Source organism: Salvelinus namaycush, chromosome 10 (genome assembly GCF_016432855.1).
Source record: "Salvelinus namaycush isolate Seneca chromosome 10, SaNama_1.0, whole genome shotgun sequence".
Taxonomy (NCBI): Eukaryota; Metazoa; Chordata; class Actinopteri; order Salmoniformes; family Salmonidae; genus Salvelinus; species Salvelinus namaycush.
The window spans coordinates 19,287,201-19,310,778 of record NC_052316.1 but is presented as its reverse complement, the minus strand read 5'-3'; the positions used below and the strand labels follow the sequence as shown (position 1 = coordinate 19,310,778).

General features: G+C 43.6%; 2 protein-coding genes across 4 annotated transcripts in view; both read left to right on the top strand.

Moving 5' to 3' along the window:
• The first annotated feature begins 81 nt into the window (after positions 1–81).
• On the top strand, positions 82–17,885 carry LOC120054810 (ER degradation-enhancing alpha-mannosidase-like protein 3). Of its 2 annotated transcripts, XM_039002453.1 has the most exons (21): positions 82–1,481; positions 1,584–1,629; positions 6,425–6,525; positions 6,687–6,726; positions 6,846–6,958; positions 7,048–7,201; positions 7,572–7,706; positions 8,040–8,145; positions 8,338–8,435; positions 8,582–8,707; positions 8,843–8,926; positions 9,012–9,095; positions 10,966–11,090; positions 11,277–11,505; positions 11,618–11,763; positions 11,891–12,035; positions 12,213–12,404; positions 12,552–12,717; positions 12,922–13,107; positions 13,444–13,491; positions 16,567–17,885. In XM_039002453.1, the coding sequence occupies exons 1-21, from the start codon at positions 1,357–1,359 to the stop codon at positions 16,839–16,841; spliced, it is 2,724 nt and encodes a 907-aa protein (XP_038858381.1). In that variant the 5' UTR covers positions 82–1,356; the 3' UTR covers positions 16,842–17,885. The 2 variants fall into 2 exon arrangements, with proteins under 2 accessions (XP_038858381.1, XP_038858382.1); XM_039002454.1 differs by lacking the exon at positions 13,444–13,491.
• Positions 17,886–19,241: 1,356 nt separating this feature from the next.
• The window catches only part of LOC120054475 (uncharacterized protein C1orf21 homolog), a 28,242-nt gene continuing 23,905 nt past the window's right edge, over positions 19,242–23,578 (top strand). Inside the window, exon 1 of one of the 2 annotated variants that reach the window (XM_039001897.1) lies at positions 19,242–19,340. The gene's annotated coding sequence lies outside the window, so the exon portion shown is untranslated. The remainder of the gene's footprint in view (positions 19,341–23,578) is intronic. The other variant, XM_039001898.1, reaches the window with a different exon arrangement.

Here is a 23,578-nt window from a genome sequence, read left to right as displayed (position 1 = left end):
TTAATAATATTGCATGACAAAACTACAACATTTAGGTGTTGGAAGGGGCTGAGGGCACTACATCCTAACCGGATGCGGATGTTGTTGACGTTTATCTTAACAGCACCTTTGCTTTTATTTCACGGCTAAGGGTTTATGCTCAAGGCAACAGAGAACGGCCAAATATAACAAGCAGAACAGAAGACACTGCCCGAGGGGCTTATATAAACGGCTGAAATGGACTCGGCGCCTTTCCTACTTCGCTTGTTTTTGGACTGTCATTTACCGGACAAGCTGGCTAGCTAGCTGGCTCCACAACTGTCGGACGAAAGAGGGGAACTGTCAAAGGAGGAAATAAAAGCTAACTTTGTTAGCTTTCTGGTTATATTAGCTTTCTCGTCTAGCTTGCTTTACGGATATCCTAATTGTTATCGCTAACATTAGCTAGATCTTCTCTATGGGGCTACTTTCGATAGCAACGGAACAACTTTGTAGTCAGCTACGTTATCGGAATTAGTTCATGATTAGCTAATTATTTGGTAGTTTTAAGTTAACCTGAAACCGAGAATTGACCTCTTCGGTATTACTGGCAGTAGCTAAGCGTTTATGGTGTCCACTTACCCAGACACGGATGTCAAGTAACGTTAATACGGAAGGAGAGTTTGTTTTGATTGACTTGAAGATTGTTACACTGTCAGTAATCAATAATGTGATTAACCGTTAATAAACGCCACCGACAGCGGGGATTAACAGTATGTAAATGTTTTGTGTTGACTGAAGCTTTGCCAACGTGTCACACGCTACAGTAGGTCCGGGTGCCGCATGTGTCAGTGATTGGACAGCAAACAGGTGTGACCAACAGGTGAACGCGGTTTTAAGGGATTTGACACTGAGTCAAGGAAGGAGTGTGCGCGAACGTCTTTGTATAACTTTGTCTTAGATATTAAGACGCATTTTATGACAGATCACTGATATCAGTTTACATAATACTACAGCATTCCTGCATTCTGTCAAATATATTACTTATGAGCCTGATTTTTAGATACAGTTGTATGTCCAACCTCTTGTCACACCACTGCCATAAACCGGGATTTGTACATTATGACTTTGGTGAGGTGCAGTGAGTCAAAGATGGTGTCTAAATGGGCATCAATAAGCTTATTAGTAACAATATTGTTGGCCTTATAAACAGCACTGCCTCAATGTGTTAAATAATCATTGGGCAGACAGACTTTGCCTGAAGTGTCCCCTAGTGCTGAATATGTGAACATGAGATCTGAGTGCTTGTGTTTATCAGAGAGTGTTGTGGTGTCTAGGCCAATATTAATGTGATGATCGGTTACAGTTGCGCTTGACTGAAAAAGCCAGGTTGTATCTATGTGCACAGTGTTGTGGTTTCGCCCCGCAACAATGTCGGCCCTATTGTTCTCATTGCTGCTATTGCTGAGCACCTTATGCAGGCTTGGACAATCTATGTCACGAGAGGAGAAGCTCAAACTGAGGTGAGTGAGAAAGATGTCACACATCTAGCTCAGAACCAGACATGTTCTGACTGCCTCAGATAAAGGAGAATGAGCTAAGCTGACTTGTTCTTTCCCTTCAAGGAACCAAGTGGTTGAGATGTTTGACCATGCTTATTCAAATTATATGGTAAGTCTCGTCACCGCACCTGCCCCATTCATATAACTGAGATCAAATCAAAGTTTAATGGTCGCATACACAGTTTATCAGATGTTCTAGTGGGTGCAGTGAAATGCTTGTGTTACTAGCTTCTAACAATGCAGTAAAATGTCAAACAAGTACACAAATAATAATAATTTTAAAAAAGATTACAAAAACCACAACAAGAAATCAAGAAATGTCGGAACAAACTAAATTAACAACCCAAATAGCACTGTAATACATCCAAATGCAATCTATACGTATTTACACAAGATATACTAAGAATGGTATGTACAGCAGTAGCTATATTAGTGAGCTATGCTTCTACACCTGCACTGCTTGCTGTTTGGGGTTTTAGGCTGGGTTTCTGTATAGCACTTTGAGATATCAGCTGATGTAAGAAGGGCTATATAAATTAATTTGATATGTCAAGATTCCAGTATATAAATAAATATGCAGTGTATAAACAGTGTAACTAAAATGCAATGTACAGTAGTAGAAATATTAGAATGATCTGCTTACAAACAGTATTTAAATACGCAGTACAAAACCCTATGGAAGAATGTATAGAATTTCTGGAAATTAGCTTTCGGACCAGATGCGGAATATAAATATACACTCAGTGGACACTTTATTAGGTACATCCATCTAGTACCGGGTCAGACCCCCCCTTTGCCTCAAACAGCCTGAATTCTTCGGGGCATGGAAATGTTGCTCAATTGGTATCAAGGGACCAAATGCATGTCAGGAAAAGATTCCCCAAACCATTACACCACCGCCACCAGCCTGTACTGTTGACACCAGGTGGGATCGGGCCATGGACTCATGTTGCTTATGCCAAATCCTGACTCTGCCATCAGCATGATGCAACAGCAACTGGGATTCGCAAACACCAACCAGGCGATTTATTTGTTTATTTTTAAATCACTCAACTGTCTATTGTTGGTGATCACGAACCAACTGGAGCTACTTATTGTTTTTAGCTGGTAGGAGTGGAACCCGGTGTGGTCGTCTGCTGCAATAGCCCATCCGTGAAAATGACCGAGTTGTGCGTTCCGAGATGCCGTTCTGCACACCACTGTTGTACTGCACTGTTACTTGCCTGTTTGTGGCCCACCTGTTAGCTTGCATGATTCTTACCATTCTGCTTCGACCTCTCATCAATGAGCTGTTTTCACCCACAGGACCTCCGCTGACTTTTTGTTTGTCGCGCTATTCTCAGTAAATCCCCTAGACACTGTTGTGTGTGTGAAGCCCAGGAGGTTGGCAATTTATGAGATACTGGAACAGACACACCTGGCACCGACGCTCATATAACACAGTCGCTTAGGTAACTTGTTTTGCCCATTCTAGCACTCAATCGAACAGTAATTGAACTGCCTGTCTGCCTGCTTTATATAGCAAGCCACGGCCAGGTGACTCACTGTCTGTAGGAGCGAACCATTTTTGTGAACCTAATAAACTGGCCACTGAGTGTATATGTGTGTGTATGGTTAGTATGTGAATAGAAAAGGTATGTGTGTGTGTATAGCAGTAGTTATATAGGATGAGCCATGACTAGAATACAGTATGTACTTATAAAGTGGGGAAAACAGTATCTAAACATTATTAAGGTGACCAGTGTTTAATGACTATTCATTCGGTTCAGTGCCTTCAGAAAGTATTCAACCCCCTTGACGTTTTCTACTTTTTGTTGTTTTACAAAGTGGGATTAAAATTGATTGAATTCTCTCTTTTTTGGTTGACGATCTACAAAAAATACTCTATCAAAGTGGAAGAAAAATGCTAGACAGCCATTTCAAGTCTTGCCATAGCGTTTCAAGCCAATCTAAGTCAACTGTAAGTAGGCCACTCCGGAACATTCACTGTCATGTTGGTTAACAACTCCAGTGTATATTTGATTTGTGTTTTAGGTTATTGTCCTGCTGAAAGTTGAATTTGTCTCAGTGGCTGTTGGAAAGCAGACTGAACCAGATTTTCCTCTAGGATTTTGCCTGTGCTTAGCTCCATTCCGTTTCTTTTAATAATAAAAACTCTAGTCCTTGCCGATAACAAGCATACCCATAACTTGATGCAGCCACCACCATGCTGGAAAATATGAAGAGTGGTACTCGGTGATGTTAGATTTGCCCTAAGCATAACGCTTTGTATTCAGCACATAAAGTTAATTTCTTTGCCACATTTCTTTGACAGTTTTACTTTATTGCAAACAGGATGCATGTTTTGGAATATTTTTTATTCTTTACAGGCTTCTTTTCACTCAGCGATTTTAGGTTAGTATTGTGGAGTAACTACATGTTGTTGATCCATCCTCAGTTTTCTCCTATCACAGCCATTAAACTGTAACTGTTTTAAAGTCACCATTAGGCCTCATGTTGAAATCCCTGAGCGGTTTCCTTCCTCTCCGGCAACCAAGTTAGGAAGGACGCCTTTATCTTTGTAGTGACTGGGTGTATTGATACACCATCCAATGTGTAATTAGTAACTTTACCTTTCCCAGAGGGATATTCAATGTCTGCTTTTTACATTTTGACCCATCTACCAATAGGTGCCCTTTTTTGCAAGGCATTGGAAAACCTCCCTGTGGTTGAATCTGTGTGTGAAAATCACTGCTTGACTGAGGGACCTTAAAATTCTGTATGTGTGGGGTACAGAGATGAGGTAGTCATTAAAAAATCCTGTTCAACACTATTGCACACAGAATGAGTCCATGAAATGTATTACAGTATGTGACTTGTTAAGCAAATATTTAGCTCCTGAAATTATTTAAGCTTCCATTAACAAAGGGGTTGAATACTTATTGAATCATTTCAGCTAAACATTTGTATTAATTGGTAAAAATGTCTAAAAACCTAATTCCACTTTGACATTATGGGGTATTGTGTGTGTAAACCAGTGACAAATAATCTTAAATTAATCAATTTTTAATTCAGGCTGTTACACAATGAAATGTGGAAAAAGTCAAGGGGTGTGAAGATTAAGACTTTTTCTGGTAGATGTTTTCTAAGACCTATTTTCCATCTGTTTGACCAAAAATCAAAGCCTTTGCTTATTCCTAATTTTTAAAATGGAAAAATTGTTTTAAAATATATATAAAGTATTCAGACCCCATGACTTTTTCCACATTTTGTTACGAAACAGCCTTATTCTAAAATGGATTAAATAGTTTTTTCCCTCATCAATCTACACTCAATATCCATAATGACAAAAGCGAAAACAGATTTTTAGAGATGTTTGCAAATGTTTTATAAATAAAATACCTTATTTACATAATTATTCAGACCCTTTGCTATGAGACTTGAAATTGACCTCCGGTGCATCCTGTTTCCATTGATCATCCTTGATGTTTCTACAACTTGATTGGAGTCAACCTGTGGTAAATTCAATTGAATGGACATGATTTGGAAAGGCACACACCTTATATAAGGTCCCACAGTTGACAGGGCTTGGTTTTTGCTCTGACATGCAATGAGGTCGAAGAAATTGTCCGTAGAGCTCAGAGACAGGATTGTGTCGAGACACAGATCTGGGGAAAGGTACCAAAACATTTCTGCAACATTGAAGGTCCCCAAGAACACCGTGACCTCCATCATTCTTAAATGGAAGAAGTTTGGAACTACCAAGATTCTACCTAGAGCTGGCCGCCAAGGCCAAACTGAGCAATCGGGGGAGAAGGGCCTTGGTCAGGGAGGTCACCAAGAACCCGATGGTCACTCTGACAGAGCTCCAGAGTACCTCTGTGGAGATGGGAGAACCATCCAGAAGGACAACCATCTCTGCAGCACTCCACCTATCAGGCCTTTATGGTAGTGGCCAGACGGAAGCCACTCCTCAGTAAAAGGCACATGACAGCCCGCTTGGAGTTTGCCAAAAGGCACCTAAAAGACTCTCAGTCCATGAGAAACAAGATTCTCTGGTCTGATGAAACCAAGATTGAACTCTTTGGCCTGAATGCGAAGCGTCATGTCTGGAGGACACCTGGCACCATCCCTACGGTGAAGCATGGTGGTAGCATCCTGCTGTGGGGATGTTTTTCGTTGGCAGGGACTGGGAGACTAGTCAGGATCGAGCAAAGTAAAGAGATCCTTGCTGAAAACCTGCTCCAGAGTGCTCAGGACCTCAGACTGGGGGAAAAGGTTCACCTTCCAACAGGACAACGACCCTAAGCACACAGCTAAGACAACACAGGAGTGGCTTCAGGACAAGTCTCTGAATGTCCTTGAGTGGCCCAGCCAGAGCCTGGACTTGAACCCGATCGGAAGGACTGAGTAAAGGGTCTGAATTCTTATGTAAATGTGAGATTTCTGTTTTTGTATTTTTATTTTTTATTTTTTAAATGCAAGAATGTCTCTTTGTTTTTTCTTTGTTATTATGGGGTATTGTGTGTAGATGAGGAAAAATAATTTCAACCATTTTAGAATAAGGCTGTAACATAACAAAATGTGGGAAAAGTCAAGGGGTCTGAATACTATCCGAATGCACTGTATGCTTATATAGACTCTTAGCTTTCCTTTGACATGCTCCTGTGAACTTCTCATGTTGGTTCTCATGGGTCCTTTCAGATTAAATTAGTGTCCTTTCAGATTAAATTAGTGCGTGGCAAGTGTTTAACATTTCTGCTTTATTTGCCAGGACAGATATGAATGTATTGATTTTGGTGTGGTAGAGTGTTTTGCAAGGAAACTACTTGAACCTTATTTATGCCTACTGTATGTCAAGTATTGTCTGACATATGGTCAACATTTACACACTACTATTGATCCTTATTGGTTGTGTTCTCCAGGACCATGCGTACCCAGCAGATGAGCTGATGCCTCTGACGTGTCGGGGAAGGGTGCGTGGGCTGGAGCCCAGTCGGGGAGACGTGGATGACGCACTGGGGATGTAAGGGCCTGTCTGCCTGCCTGCCTTCAGGCCTGAGTAGGATGTGGTAACGGGAGAAACAGTCCTGTTGGCACTGGAATACTCTTGAGTCTCTATGTTGATATCTTCTCGCCATAAGGGACTGTGACAGTGATTTGATTGAATTGTCTGTGTGTTTTAAGGTTCTCTCTCACCCTCATCGACACCCTGGACACTCTAGTGGTGAGTAAAATCTCTTTAGTTTGTATCACCGACCAGTAAGCTGCCTTGTTGGTTTTGTTCAGTCTCTGTTTTTAGGGATGCTTTGATTTTAATTGATTTCCTCCTGTATTTACTTCCAGCTCTTAAACAAGACAGCAGAGTTTGAAGCAGCAGTGAGGAGAGTGCTGAAAGATGTGCGACTCGACAATGACGTTGTGGTGTCTGTCTTTGAGACCAACATCCGTGTGCTGGGGTAAGAAAAAACGAAAGACTGTTGACTGGCTGGACATCATGTGTGCTTGCGTGTGTTTGTGACTATTGTGACTTTCCTTATGTTTTCAGGGGGCTGCTAGGGGGCCACTCCATGGCTGTGATGCTGAAGGATGCAGGGCATTACATGCAATGGTACCAGGATGAGCTGCTCCACATGGCCAAAGACCTGGGTCTCAGACTCCTGCCTGCCTTCAACACCAGCAGTGGCCTACCTTACCCCAGGGTGAGCTCTGACTATACATGCAGCCTATACATAGACTTAACATAAGGTCTCGGCTGTTGTGTTTTTACCATAATATGTTACACACACACCCACACAAGCATGTACATACACCCATAAGGTTGAGAGGGCAATTTTTGGCAAGCACATTAGCTAAAAGGATGCCGTCGGCTAGCGGGTAAGAGTACAGCAGCCCTCTCAGATTATGACTGCATCATTACATTTTCTGCTTCAGTGCTCTGCTTGCAGCTGCCATAGTTTTCAGAGGCAGAGTTTTCTATGGCTGTATAGTTCACGTGAACAATGACTTGGAACACAGCGGTGTATTTCAGTCTATGACAGCTATATTGAGCCTTATAATTCCACTCAACAGGTAAACTTGAAGCATGGTGTCAGGGGCCCTGAGTCTCGGACGGGCACAGAGACGGACACCTGCACAGCTTGTGCTGGTACCATCATCCTGGAGTTCGCTGCCTTGAGTCGCTTCACTGGGGACCCTGTGTTTGAGGTATAAGACATTCGTCTCTTACTTTAAAATGTGTGTTCAGATCACGGCTGATGCATGACTAGACTGCAGCGGTACTAGACCTTAAAGGGTCAGTCCAGCTTGTTGACTCTCGGCGATCCCAGTGTGTCTGAATGATATTGATTCATGGTCTTCTGTAGTTCAGTTGGTAGAGCATGGTTCTTGCCACGCCAGGATAGTGGGTTTTGATTCCCAGGACCACCCGTACGTTACATTGTTTTTATCCATGCATGACTAAGTCGCTTTGCATAAAATATTCTGCTAAATAGATTTTTTTAAATTAAATAATTTGACAATTAATTTCATCATACTCAGGTCCATGCACGGAGAGCCCTAAACTTCCTGTGGGAGAAGAGACAGAGGAACAGCAACCTAGTGGGAACAACCATCAACATCCACTCAGGAGAGTGGGTCCGCAGGGGTGAGAGAACCCGTCCCAGGCCATAACTAGTATGATAAAGGAGGATTTACATGGATTTTTCCCACGAAGGACAGTGTATTGGATGTGGTAGAAGTAAATGGGCAAGGGGGTAGGTGCTGATGTTCTGTACTTGTAGAAATAGGCCATTGGTGTTTCTGAGGTATGAAATGGTACACTGTTGTATTGTTCCAGACAGCGGAGTTGGAGCAGGGATCGACTCGTATTATGAGTACCTGCTGAAAGCCTACATTCTCCTGGGAGATGACCTCTTTCTGCAGCGCTTCAACATTGTGAGTGACGTCACACGCTGTAACCATTCTCCAGCCGGAATCATGGAATGCTATTATGCCTTTATTATGATGGAATTCAATACACAGAAAGTATGCTCCATTCTCATCCTCAGCTTGTCATATTTTCTCATTATTTGTGTTTCCAGCACTATGCGTCTATAATGAAGTACATCAGCCAGCCTCCTCTCCTGCTGGATGTTCACATCCACAAGCCTCTGCTGCCTGCTCGCACCTGGATGGACTCCCTCCTGGCATTCTTCCCTGGGCTGCAGGTGAGACACTCAGCCTGGCGTCACTAACAGACCAGCTGCCTAAGCAGGGGTTTTAGTACATAAAGATAGTGCTGAGATTATGGAGACAAATTTAAACATGTATTTTCCTCCTAACCTTGTTAATGAATCTCCCAGGTGTTGAAGGGAGATATCCGGCCGGCCATTGAGACCCATGAGATGCTGTATCAAGTCACCAAGAAACACAACTTCCTCCCAGAGGTTAGCTCAAATTTTGTTTTGCTTCCTCTCCCTCCCTTTGCTCTCACTCAGGCTGTAGCCTTTAACACCCCTCTTTGTTCCCTAGGCGTTCACCACTGACTTCAGGGTACACTGGGCTCAGCATCCACTAAGACCTGAGTTTGCAGAGAGCACCTATTTCCTGTACAAGGTAAGGACTATGCAGACATGCAGTCTAGAAGTTGACAGATCCATGAACATACAGTACAGTCAGAATTTTCAGACCCCTTTTTCCACATTTTGTGACGTTTCAGCCTTAATCTAAAATGGATAGATTTTTTAAAAATCAACCTTCACACAATACCCCATAATGACAATGCGACAACAGGTTTTTAGACATTTTTTGCAAATGTATTTAAAATTTAAAAAACAACGCTTATTTACATAACTATTCAGACCCTTTGCTATGAGATTCAATTGAGCTCAGGTGCATCCTTTTTCCATTGATCACCCTTGTGAGGTTTCTTCAACTTGATTGGAGTCAACCTGTGGTAAATTCAATTGATTGGACATGATTTGGAAAGGCACACACTTGTCTATAAGGTCCCACAGTTGACGGTGCATGTCAGAGCAAAAACCAGGCCATGAAGTCGAAGGAATTGTCCGTAGAGCTCCGAGACAGGATTGTGTTGAAGCACAGATCTGGGGAAGGGCACCAAAAAATGTCTGCACCATCGAAGGTCCCCAAGAACACAGTGGCCTCCATCGAAGGTTGCTGGATCGAATAACCAAGCTGACAAAGTTAAAAAAATGTCGTTCTGCCCCTGAGAAATGTATGTCGATTTAAGGCAGCCCCCCACACCTCTCTGATTCAGAGTGGATCGTTTAAATGCGGAAGACACATTTCAGTTGTACAACTGACTAGGTATCCCTCTTTCCCTTTCCCATTCTTAAATGGAAGAAGTTTGGAACCACCAAGGCACTTCCTAGAGTTGGCTGCCTGGCCAAACTGAGCAATCATGGGAGAAAGGCCTTGGTCAGGGAGGTGACCAAGAACCCGATGGTCACTCTGACAGAGCTCCAGGGTTCCTCTGTGGAGATGGTTGTCCTTCTGGAAGGTTCTCCCATCTCTGCAGCACTCTACCAATTAAGCCCTTATGGTAGAATGGCCAGACGGAAGCCACTCCTCAGTAAAAGGCACATGACAGTCCACTTGGAGTTTGCCGAAAGGCACCTAAAGACTCTCAGACCATGAGAAACAAGATTCTCTGGTCCGATGAAACCAAGATTGAACTATTTGGCCTGAATGCCAAGAGTCACGTCTGGAGGAAACCTGGCACCATCCATACTTTGAAGCATGGTGGTGGCAGCATCATGCTGTGGGGATGTTTTTCAGTGGCAGGAACTGGGAGACTAGTCAGGGTTGAGGGAGAGATGAACGGAGCAAAGTAAAGAGATCCTTGATGAAAACCTGCTAAAGAACAGGACCTCTGACTGAGGCAAAGGTTCAACTTCCAACAGGACAATGACCTGAAGCACACAGCCAAGACAACGCAGGGAGTGGCTTCAGGACAAGTCTCTGAATATCCTTGAGTAACCCAGCCAGATCCTGAACTTGAATCCGATCGTATATCTCTGGAAAGACCTGAAAATAGCTGTGCAGCGACGCTCCCCATCCAACCTTATAGAGCTTGTGAGGATCTGCAGAGAAGAATGGGAGAAACTCCCCAAATACAGGTGTGTGAAGCTTGTAGCGTCATACCTAAGAAGACTCGAGGCTGTAATCGCTGCCAAAGGTGCTTTAACAAAGTACTCAGTAAAGGGTCTGATTACTTAAGTAAATGTGATATTTCCATTTTCTTATTTATAAAACATTTGCAAATATTTCAAAAATCATGTATTCGGGTTTGTTATTATGGGTATTGTGTGTAGGTTGAGGATTTTTTATTTTTTTTAATCCATTTTAGAATAAGGCTGTAACAAAATGTGGAAACGTGAAGAGGTCTGAATACTTTTCGAATTCGTTATTGCCTAATCCAGTTGTACAGTGTCTAACCCTGGTCCCACTGTTCCCCCTCTAGGCCACCAAAGACCCCTACTACCTAGAGGTAGGGCGCACGGTGCTGGACAACCTGAACCGCTTTGCCCGGGTCCCCTGCGGCTTTGCTGCCATGAAGGACGTTCGCACCGGGAGCCACGAGGACCGGTGAGAGCCCAGATCCAGGGGAATAGCCAAGGGACGGGGAGGGTCTGACTGGCATTTAATGATGGGCGGGAAACAGAGGTGGATGGTTTAAGTGGCTGAGCAACCGTGTGCCAGGCAGGTAGTTAAATCAAACTGGTTTATGTGGTGTCTACACTGCTGCTCCAAATTTGGCTTGCTTCCTCTCAGAATGGACTCCTTTTTCCTGGCGGAGATGTTCAAGTACCTGTTCCTGCTGTTTGCAGAGGAGGAAGATCTGCCGTTTAATGTTGAGGACTACATCTTCACCACCGAGGCTCACCTCCTGCCCCTGTCCCTGTCCCTGTCCACTGCCCCTCGCGCCCCCTCTCCTCCCGCCAACTCCACGGTACAGGCTGAATCTCTGCCTCATCTGTCCACCTCTGTCAAATCTCTTTGGGTGGGTATAGTAAAATCACATGCTGTGACCAGCTATAGTTCTAATGATACTACTTCTAATAATATTCAGATGATCGAGTTAGTCATGTTTGTTTTCTCCCACCCTGTCTTAGTCAGAGGAAGAGCTGGATGACTCCAACTTTGATTGGACCTGCCCCAACACACGCCTCCTTTTCCCTGACCCTGCCTTCCCTCGGAACCTCCGAGATCCAATCAGAAGTGCTGTGGACAAGAGCTGTCCCCGCCCTGCCGTTCACCGGTAAGGGACATTATGCCTAACGTGAGGAATCATGTTAAGTGCTTTTTGTACTGAAATATGGCAGAATATTATTCTTGTCACAACCATACTGAATGTGAACATTAATGCCCTCCACCCTCTCGTCCAGTGAGCCAGGGATGGGTCGCCCCCCTCTGAGGGCTCAGGACTTCATGGCCAACAACCCTGATCACCTGGAGCTGCTGAGGAGGATGGGAGTCAGCCTTATACACCTGAAGGATGGCAGAGTGCAGCTAGTCCAACACGCTACACAGGTAAATAATCATGCACAATACAAGCTGGGAGACATGTTTTTGCTATCAATTTGAATGGTGTCATAAGATGACTGCCAACCCCCCCATATGAGTTTTATTCAGTCTCTCCCCATCTACTGCCCTCTCCTCTCTAACTCCATCTCCGTCCCTCTCTCTCCCGTTACTTCCTCTCTCTAGGCGGTCAGTGCTGTGGCAGCAGAGGACGGGATGCGCTTCATGCAGGAGATGATGGAGCTGTCCAGCCAGCAGCAGAAGGAGCAGCTCCCTCCGCGCGCCGTACAGATCATCTCACACCCCTTCTTCGGCAGAGTGGTGCTGACCGCTGGCCCAGCACAGTTTGGCACAGACCTTTCCAAGAGCATCACTGGGGTGAGTGTGTTTCAGTGTGCCAATTTCCAATGGATGGGCGCCTGTCTGCTTGTTTGTTTATCCTGTCTTGTCCCTAGGCGCCAGACGTTCTCTATTCTCAGCGTTCTGAGTGACGTTTGAACATGTACTCTCTTTGTCTGTCTGTAGGTGCGTGGGTTTGTGACAGTGGCTGAGCCCTACAGTGGCTGTGCGGAGCTGAGCAACGCTGCCTTTGTACAGGGCCGCATCGCTTTGCTGCAGCGGGGCCAGTGTATGTTCGCTGAGAAGGCAAGACACATCATGAAGGCTGGGGCCATCGGCGGCATCGTCATCGGTGAGGAGGACCAACTAACACAGGATCTTAATTTAAATGAATTAATCTACTTCAAGAAGGCTTCACTAACTCTCATCATACTTCTGACATTTATACATGTTCATAACACTTTCATTATGTATATAACCTTTTAATAAACTGACGTATTACCATTTATAGGGTCCTCTTTTACCCTGCTAACTACCCCCTCCTTCTCCCCAACAGATGACAACGAGGGCAGCAGCAGTGACACAGCTCCCCTCTTCCAGATGGCTGGCGATGGCCGCAACACGGACGACGTCACCTTGCCCCTGCTCTTCCTGTTCTACAAGGAGGGAAACATCCTGTTGGAGGCTCTTAAGGAGTACAGGGAGGTGGAGGTGCTGCTGAGCGACAAGGCCAGAGACCGAGGTGAGATCCACTGGACAGAACAGGAGGGTGCTACTGACTGGAGACATGTTCAGAACATGGGTCCTTATTTCAGCTCATTAGAGACCAGATTTGATTTTGTGAAGATTTCAAAATGGCCAGTATTTCAGGGTTCAGTGGTGACTCCAAATAGTGGGCCTGTGGCCACTTTACAGTAGCAGCTTGGTGGAGATAGGTGATGGTGAGCACCCAGTGTGATACAGGATACAGCTCCCTTTCCATTTGTCTTCCTTCTCCTCTCCTTCCCTGTGGTGGACTGTAACAGTAACTTTCCTCTGCTTTCTTTCTTTCCTGTCCCTTCACCCTTTGGATGAGCAGCCTCCATATTCAAAGGTAAACCTCTCCCTGGCATCCTGCTGGAGAGCAGTAAGTATCGCCCTCTTTCCCCTCTCCTCCATTATTTTGTGTGTGGTAGAGCAGCTCAGTGCAGGTTAGTCTTGTGTAAATAGCTGGCCATCTCAGAACTCATCAAGAGCATGATACTGTTGGTCTGTACTGCACATGACTCATCAGTACCGTGCTGTTTATAGTTCGCTGCCTCTTGTGAACTGCAACACTGCTCTATTTCTGTCTGGGAATGACCGGTGTGGGTGCTTGTGTTAGATATACAGTACCAGTCAAAAGTTTGGGCACACCTACTCATACCAAGGTTTTTCTTTATTTGCACTTTCTTCTACATTGTAGAATAATTGTGAAGACATCAAAACTATGAAATACATGGAATCATGTAGTAACCAAAAAAGTTTTAAACAAAGAAAAATATATTTAAGATTCTTCAAAGTAGCCTCTCTTTGCCTTGATGACAGCTTTGCATACTCTTGGCATTTTCTCAACCAGCTTCATGAGGTATTCACCTGGAATGCATTTCAATTAACAGATGTGCCTTGTTAAAAGTTAATTTGAGGAATGTCTTTCCTCCTTAATGCGTTTGAGCCAATCAGTTGTGTTGTGACAAGGTAGGGGTGGTATACAGAAGGTAGCCCTATTTGGTAGAAGACCAAGTCCATTTTATGGCAAGAACAGCTCAAATAAGCAAAGACAAATGACAGTCCATCATTACTTTGAGACATGAAGGTCAGTCAATGCGGAAAATTTCAAGGACTTCAAGTGCAGTCGCAAAAGCCATCAAGCGCTATGATGAAACTGGCTCTCATGAAGACCGCCACAGGAAAGGAAGACCCAGTTACCTCTGCTGCAGATGATAAATTCATTTGAGTTAACTGCACCTTAGATTACAGTCCAAATAAATCCTTCACAGAGTTCAAATAACAGACGCATCTCAACATCAACTCTTCAGAGGAGACTGTGAATCAGGCCTTCATGGTCGAATTGCTGCAAAGAAACCACTACTAAAGGACACCAATAAGAAGAACAGATTTGCTTGGGCCAAGAAACAAACAATGGACATTAGACTTGTGGAATTCGGTCCTTTGGTCTGATGAGGCCAAATTTGAGATTTTTGGGTCCAACCGCCGTGTCTTTGTGACGCAGAGTAGGTGAACGAATGATTTCTGCATGTTTAGTTCCCACCATGAAGCATGGAGGTGTGGGGGTGCTTTGCTTGTGACACTGTCAGTGATTTATTTAGAATTCATGGCACACTTAACCAGCATGGCTACCACAGCATTCTGCAGCGATACGCCATCCCATCTGGTTTGCGCTTAGTGGGACTATCATTTGTTTTTCAACAGGACAATGACCCAACACACCTCCAGGCTGTGTAAGGGCTATTTGACCAAGAAGGAGAGTGATGGAGTGCTGCGTCAGATGACCTGGCCTCCACAATCACCTGACCTCAATTGAGATGGTTTGGGATGAGTTTGGACCGCAGCGCAAAGGCAAAGCAGACAAGTGCTCAGCATATGTGGGAACTTCTTCAAGACTGTTGTAAAAGCATTCGAGGTGAAGCTGGTTGAGAGAATGCCAAGCGTGTGCAAAGCTGTCAAGGTGGCTAATTTGAAGAATCTGAGAAAAAAGGAAAACTGCACAGCGCTCTTGATAGTGTCACTGTTCTTTAATAAGCTTACGTTTCGGCCACATGGCCTTCGTCAGAGCTTTTGTGTGTTTTAAATTAACACCCTTATGTACATAGCTCGACCCACATCTTTTCCATGGATCAAATGGGGTTGGAGTCGAGGGAAAACAAATAAGTGCTACCAAATATAACAATGTGCATTTCATATATATTTGAATAAAGTGTGTACATGAAAAGTATTAAACACGTCTGTAAAACCACAATGAGGGCATCGACCTACCAAGCAAGTTTTCATAAATCATTGGGTACAGCGCAAGAAAACAAGTTTTCCTGCACAGTGCAACAATATGATGAAGTGTGAATATTTCTGCCACACACATACAAATAAATGATGTACGTGCTCCACCACTCATGTTATCTACATGATTAAATGTCCATGTGGGCTGTGTTATGTAGGTAAAACCTCTCATTCGCTTTAACAGAGAATTTGTGAACATATAAGTTCAATCGGGAGAAACGACAGGGATTATCCAGTTGCAGTACATTTTAATGACCTAAAACATGAAATTTCTACCTTTTTTGTGGCATATCAGACATGGGAGGTGATATAAATAATACTCTGAGCAAAAGAGAATGTTTTTGGATTTTCACCCTCCAGACATTATTTCCTAGAGGTCTAAATGATGAAATTCCTATGTATGTTGTGAACATGAATTATGCCCCCATTTCAGTTTACTCTGACGTTCTTCTTGCGCTGTACCCAATGATTTATGAAAACTTGCTTGGTAGGTTTTACATATGTGTTTAATACGTTTTATGTACACGCTTTATTCTAATATTTATGAAATGCACATTTGTTATATTTGGTAGCACTGATTTGTTTTCCCTTGACTCCAACCCCATTCGATGCATGGAATGGATGTGGGTGGGGCTATGTCTACATAAGGGTGCTAATTTTAAAAAACGCACAAAAGCTCTGACGAAGTCCGTGAGGCCGATACGTAAAGCTTATTAAAGAACAGTGATGCTATCGAGCGGTGTGCGGATTTCTTTATTTTCTTCTAATTTTATTCAACTGTTACCATGCACCTGCAAAAAAGAGCTCAGATGTACGAGTTCCTTTTTGAATTTTTACTTTAAAATATGTTTTAATTTAACTTTTTTGGTTACTACATGATTCCATACGTGTTATTTCATAGTTTTGATGTCTTCACTATTCTATAATGTAGAAAATAGTAAAAATAAAGAAAAACCCTTGAATGAGTAGATGTGTCCAAACTTTTTGGACTGGTAGTGCACATACATAGTGAGTAGGATATGTATGTATGTATGTATGTATGTATGTATGTATGTATGCATGTAGGATACTCGGAACCTATATGGATGATTGTGCAGGATACAGTTTATTTATTGTGGTGGAATGTGATCTGAAAATGAACTGAGCTCACCCCTTTCTCCTTCCTCAGGTGGGGACGCTCATGAGGAGGACCAAACTTCACCCGCCTCTTCCGCAACTCTTGACCGGTCACACGTGAGCACTGTGGAGCTGGATGAATCAGCTCCCGACAATGAGGAAGTGACTCCTGAGGAGGATGTGGGACCTGCCATTAAGAGGAACCCTGAGCCAGAGGAGGAGCCTGCTGTTGACAAGGACTCTAGCAGCAAATCAGTGAAGGCCATGATGGCTGATTGGCGGGAGGACTTAGAGGCGTTCCAGCAGATGGAGAAGGATGAGCTTTGACAGCCTCCACATTCCCCCCCCCCCCCTCCCTTATCCTCCCCCCCACTGATCTTTCCCAACCACAGTATTGGCCTGGAGGACAGCTGACTGTGCCTCCTAAAGGATAACGTTTTTGTGGGGAGATGTTTTTATAAGGAATGGTTACCAGGATGGAATACAGTGACTTCCACTCTGTTCTTTCTCTTCACCTGTCTCTAGTTTCTCAGGTGTCAACATGCCAGTTGCTCCCCTGGCATACATCTGCCCATCTCATATTTCAGATTCTGGGGGGTCTTCTCTCTATTGACTCATAACAGAACAGACTGCAGTCCAGGTATGTCACCATGGACATCTGCTCTAGTCTCACTGTTTTCTGTTTGTTTTATTTTATTACGTTTGTCTTCCTCTGAATACATTTCTGGGTCACTGACATATGGGAGCAGATTCTGAGTGCTGGTTGAATAATAATCCACTGACTAACTGACTGGTTGATTGATTGGTTTATTTAACTGTGATATGTTGTCGGAACATTTTACTATTTTATTTTGTGGGCCTAATTTGTGGGGTCAATATTAAGCTACTTGGCTGTAAAGGAATGCAGTAAGAAGCAGTCTATAAAAGGCTAGTGCTGAGAATCACTTAGCACTGGCACTCTCCAGGAAGATATGAAGTTATTAGTGTGACTGTAAATATGTATTTGTCAGTTATTTCCAAGGTAATTTGAAATAAAGTGCAGGTTCTGGTCGGTATGAGAGGTCACCCCTCTGGTCCACGTGGGATGAACCTGCCCTACCCTTGCCCTCTGTCGTCATGGAGACAGGAGGGCAGACCACATAGACGGGTTGGTTGTTTAGCAACAAAACCGACTGTTGTGCAACTATATTAAGATATAAAATACTGTACTGTCTTTGGGAATACCATGTTCTATATCTATGGCAGACAGTACCACTGACTGGCCAGCAGAGGGGATCCTTGTTTGGGGCATCATACTGGTCTGGAGCTTGCTGACTGACTGTTAGACCAAGCAAACAAAAAAGCCAACAATGTAATTAACTTTTAATAAAATTGATAAAGAAATTAACAAAAGTGTTTTGTCATCAATTTTTTAAAACGTTTTTCAGGCATTGTTAGACTAGGGGTTTCTATTGGTTTTAGACTATTACATGACTGAAATGACAGTGGAACCATACAATATTTGTATTGATATGATAACCTCTTCACTGGGTTGGGATTAAAAAGGAATGGAGACATACATCAGTGGTTTCAATTTTTTTATGGGTTACTATTATACTATTTATCAATTTCTGATGCTTAATCTGCATGGATCATGCTGTGTACCCAATACATATAACATTTGTAAAAAAATTAATAAATATCAGTGTCCCCACTACAACAAAGAAATAATTTTGTCCTTGAAACATTTTATTGCAATACTGTAGAATTCCATTGGAATTCATATCCTCCATATGGAGGACTGCCCCTTCTGCGGAGTGCCAATATGGTGGCCGATGGCGTCAAAGCCTCTAATTGGCCATTTTACATATCAGAAAACCAGGGTTTATACACATCATTACGTGTACCACAGGATGCTGCTGAGGAGAGAATGGCTCATAATGGCCGGAACGGCAAATGCAATGGCATCAAACACCTGGAAACCATGTGTTTGATATATTTAATACCATGCAACTTATTCCGCTCCAGCCATTACCACAAACCTGTTCTCTCCAATTAAGGTGCCACCAACCTCCTGTGGCTTGTACCCCTATCCTCACATCTTTAATAGAATGTCTCATTTTCTCTTAGGTCTATGGGCCCTATGCTGTTTCAGGCATTGCTTTTATTCTGTGCTAGAATCAATGGCTCACATTTTTCACAGAACTACTTATTTTCTCTCCAGAGAGAACAACTACTGAGCTGGCATGGTTGAACTATACCTCTCCGTCCATGATCATGCATCTTGGCCAATTTCAAGGAACAAGATATCATGCATAAAAAAAGTATTATGCACATTTCTGGTCTTTTTCCCACTAATTTGTATTTTGACCAATCACAGACCTTTTCACAGATCTTTTGCAGAGCTGATCTAATTGGTCAAAATACAAATTAGTGAAGAAGATCAGAATTGGGCTGCCTGTCTGAACGCAGCGATAATGTACCTGTCAATCTCATTTCCCAGAAAAGTAGTCCCTCTCACATGCTACTACTTGCTTCTGTTGTCAAATGTATTCATTTATTGAGCCACCTTTTAAATATCATTTTTTAATTCACAAAATAACCCTTCTATATTCTTATTGCCAAAAAATGAACAGAATATTTACATTAAACAGTAAAGTCATAAGCAAGATGGCTGCATTACTGCGCGAAATAGTGGCATCCTGGTAAAATGACGCAAACCATAGTTTACGTTCAGTGAAGTAGTAATACGGTTCCCATCCACACGCTGTAGCGCCAGCTCCCGCCTGACTGTCTGCGTAAAGCTCGGTGAATCTCAAGTGGACCGAGAGGAACTGGTTCAGTAAAGTAAGTAGCTACATTCATAAAATACTCGCTATTAGTTTTAAAACGTTATTAGCGTCTTAAATGAACGTGCACATATGATTTCTTTCGTAGCGTTCTCTTTTGTTGTTGTTCCTTGACTCGGGCTGTGATTGCCTGGCGCTTTCCTTCCTGTGTCTTGGGGTTCGGCTCTCGGACATGTATGTCTCTGTTAGACAAATCTGCATGCGTCAAGAGAAAGGAGACTATAGGGGAAATGGAGTACTATAGTAGGTATGCGTTTTGTTTACCGTTTAGCATTATGCTCAGGTTGGATACAGTTCGATGGCTTTAATGCTTTACCAATTTGTTAAAAAATATATATAAAAAATCATTCACACTGGCCCCCTTGCCCTGTCGCTCTCTCTTTTCTTCCTCTCGTCTGCAATGCCGTTTGTTTCTGGACTTGAAGCAACATGAACAGAGGACACCTGGGCTGTTTTAAAGACAATCACCTTTATGCAGTATCTAGGTATGTGTGTCTCTGTGTGTACACACGTAGAGACGTTACCCTCTCTTTCCCTGCGGGAAACAATGCGCCCAGTGTGTCTCTGCAGCACAGCTGGACACAACTGTGTGTTGAGGCGAGGAGCAACTTTGCTCCGCCACGCTAGACCTGGACCGGCGGCGCAGCTCTACTATTAATTGACGCCTTAATTCAAACACATGACTTGTGTCGAGATCTACGGCTCCTGAGTGCTCGAGATGCTTGTCTGTATGCCTATGGCTACCTGACAGTGTCACTGCTCCATGAGCCCACAGGCGATCATATCGAGACACATACAGCTCAATATTCTCTGGCCACTGATGTGCTTTAGTGATGTGTCTTCAGCAACCATAGTATTGGGTAACGTAGTATTGAGCAATTTAGGATAATTTTTAGTGTTTACGTTACGTCGCCATAAGGACCTAGACTTCTGTTTGACAATAATATAACAGCTTACTGATTTGCTGGTTAGTCGCTGGACGCTATCCCCTGCTGCTGGTCCACTGCAATAATTGGACCGATGCACATGCATTAACATGGGTGTATTTGCTTTATTGCTTAGCCACTATATTCTGCTATCAGCTTGTACATTGGCTAATATAGTCCTGCACTCTTGTGATTAGATGACCATGCAATCTACGTTTGTCTGGCTTTATCTGCATGCCTCCATCTGCAGTCCTCATCCGTGAATGCGATGTGTATGATTCGCCGCTCGCATATGGCTTTTGTTCCGGCGGCAGAAAAATACAGCGCACAGCTTGCTCTGAAGTCAGCGTCTCCCTCCAGGCAGAGAGAGAGATCTATTATTAGCTGTCCTGTACTCGCTCATCTGCCCAACTCTCTGCCTCTCAATTTGTGCTCTCGCTCACTACATCCCCTCTCTGGCCACTGTCTGAATCTCAGGTGGTGATTTTCGCCTGTCTTTGGCCGAGGTGGAGTGCAACCCTAATTAGGGTTGATATGATGCAATGTTAACGTGACATCACTTTAGCGGCCGGTCCTTGCTGTTCTGCCGCCCTAGGCAAGACCAAAAAATGCAGTCCTACAAAACTAGAATAGTCCCAGTATGCAAAATGACGTGTAAAATATGCAGTGTCGATTTTAGCATGTAACTCTTGGTGGGGCAAACTCAATAATTTGTTATGTTCATGCATGCCAGCAAGCCACAACACTAAACAATACATGAATTTCACTGTAACAGTGACAAACTGTGCCCACAAACAGTTGGGACAGCTTTATGTATGCCCTAACAGCAGAGCTTTATTTTCAGCACCATGGAGTGAATTCTTACTGTGGCTACACCTGGCTATCAGTAGCTGATATAGCTACTTTCTTAAACAAATGTGGTTTCTACTGACAATTGAGTTGTACAAACTATGGCATAAGGGGACGACGAGCGGATAAGAGGTAATCCGTAATTTCAATTAAGACATTCTTAAGTGAGCTAGGACAGACATAGTATATATAACTATTTGTTCAGCACTTTTGAAATGTACAGTGACATTCAGAACATGTGCCATTCTTAGAGTATTCTCCATGTACACCAAGTCAGAACCGTAGCATAAATAAAGGGGGCATATAAGCAGACAGCGAAAGCTCTTACAATGTTCTGTGATTACATTTCTCTAAAACAGGCTATAGGCTACATGTGTGTTGGCTATACACCAACACTTCAGCGAGCATGCCTTTCTAATCGACCTGTCCTGGGTATCCTGGAAGAATATTGACCTCATTCTGTCAGTAGATGCCTGGTTATTCTTTAAAATTAAAGAATAAATAAGCATGCCCCATTCAAAAAATTTAGAACTAAGAACAGATATAGCCCTTGGTTCACTCCAGACCTGACTGCCCTTGACCAGCACAAACATCCTGTGGCGTACTGCATTAGTATCGTATAGCCCCCGCAATATGCAACTTTTCAGGGAAGTTAGGAACCAATATACACAGGCAGTTAGGAAAGCAAAGGCTATCTTTTTTCAAACAGAAATTTGCATCCTGTAGCACAAACTCCAAAAAGTTCTGGGACACAAGTCCATGGAGAATAAGAGCACCTCCTCCCAGCTGCCCACTGCACTGAGGCAAGGAAACACTGTCACCACCGATCAAGCTACAATAATCGAGAATTTCAATAAGTATTTTTCTACGGCTGGTCATGCTTTCCATCTGGCTACCCCTACCCCGGTCAACAGCTCTGCACCCCCCACAGCAACTTGCCCAAGCCTCCCCCATTTCTCCTTCGCCCAAATCCAGATAGCTGATGTTCTGAAAGAGCTGCAAAATCTGGACCCCTACAAATCAGCTGGGCTAGACAATCTGGACCCTCTATTTCTAAAATTATCCGCTACAATTGTTGCAACCCCTATTACTAGCCTGTTCAATCTCTCTTTCGTATCGTCTGAGATCCCTAAAGATTGGAAAGCTGCTGCGGTCATCCCCCTCTCCAAAGGGGGTGACACTCTAGACCCAAACTGTTACAGACCTATATCTATCCTACCCTGCCTTTCTAAAGTCTTTGAAAGCCAAGTTAACAAACAGATCACCGACCATTTTGAATCCCACCGTACGTTCTCCACTATGCAATCTGATTATCAAGCTGGTCGTGGGTGTACCCCAGCCACGCTCAAGGTCCTAAACGATATCATAACCGCCATCGAGTAAAAGACAATACTGTACAATCCCCGCATTCTTATCGGCAGACTCAACAGCCTTGGTTTCTCAAATGACTGCCTCGCCTGGTTCACCAACTACTTCTCAGATAGAGTTCAGTGTGTCAAATCGGAGGGTCTATTGTCCGGACCTCTGGCAGTCTCTATGGGGGTGCCACAGGGTTCAATTCTCGGGCCGACTCTTTTCTCTGTATACATCAATGTCGCTCTTGCTGATGGTGATTCTCTGATCCACTTCTATGCAGATGACACCATTCTGTATACAACTGGGCCCGTCTTTGGACACTGTGATAACAAACCTCCAGACGAGCTTCAATGCCATACAACACTCCTTTCATGGCCTCCAACGGCTCTTAAATGCAAGCAAAACTAAATGCATGCTCTTCAACCGATCGCTGCCCCCCCGCCTGCCCGTCTAGCATCACTACTCTGGCGGTTCTGAATTAGAATATGTGGACAACTACAAATACCTAGGTGTCTGGTTAGACTGTAAACTCTCCTTCCAGACTCGCATTAAGCATCTCCAATCCAAAATTAAATCTAGAATTGGCTTCCTATTTCACAACAAAGCATCCTTCACTCATGCTGCCAAACATACCCTCGTAAAACTGACTATCCTACTGATCCTTGACTTCGGCGATGTCATTTACAAAAGCCTCAAACTCTACTCAGCAAATTGGATGCAGTCTATCACAGTGCCATCCGTTTTGTCACCAAAGCCCCATATACTACCCACCATTGCGACCTGTATGCTCTCGTTGGCTGGCCCTTGCTTCATATTCGTCGTCAGACCCACTGGCTCCAGGTCATCTATAAGTCTTTGCTAGGTAAAGCCCTGCCTTATCTCAGCTCACTGGTCACCATAGCAGCACCCACTCGTAGCACGCGCTCCAGCAGGTATATTTCACTGGTCATCCCCAAAGCCAACTCCTCCTTTGGCTGCATTTCCTTCCAGTTCTCTGCTGCCAATGACTGGAACGAATTGCACTCATATCTCCCTCACTAACTTTAAGCATCAGCTGTCAGAGCAGCTTATCGATCATTGCATCTGTACATAGCCCATCTGTAAA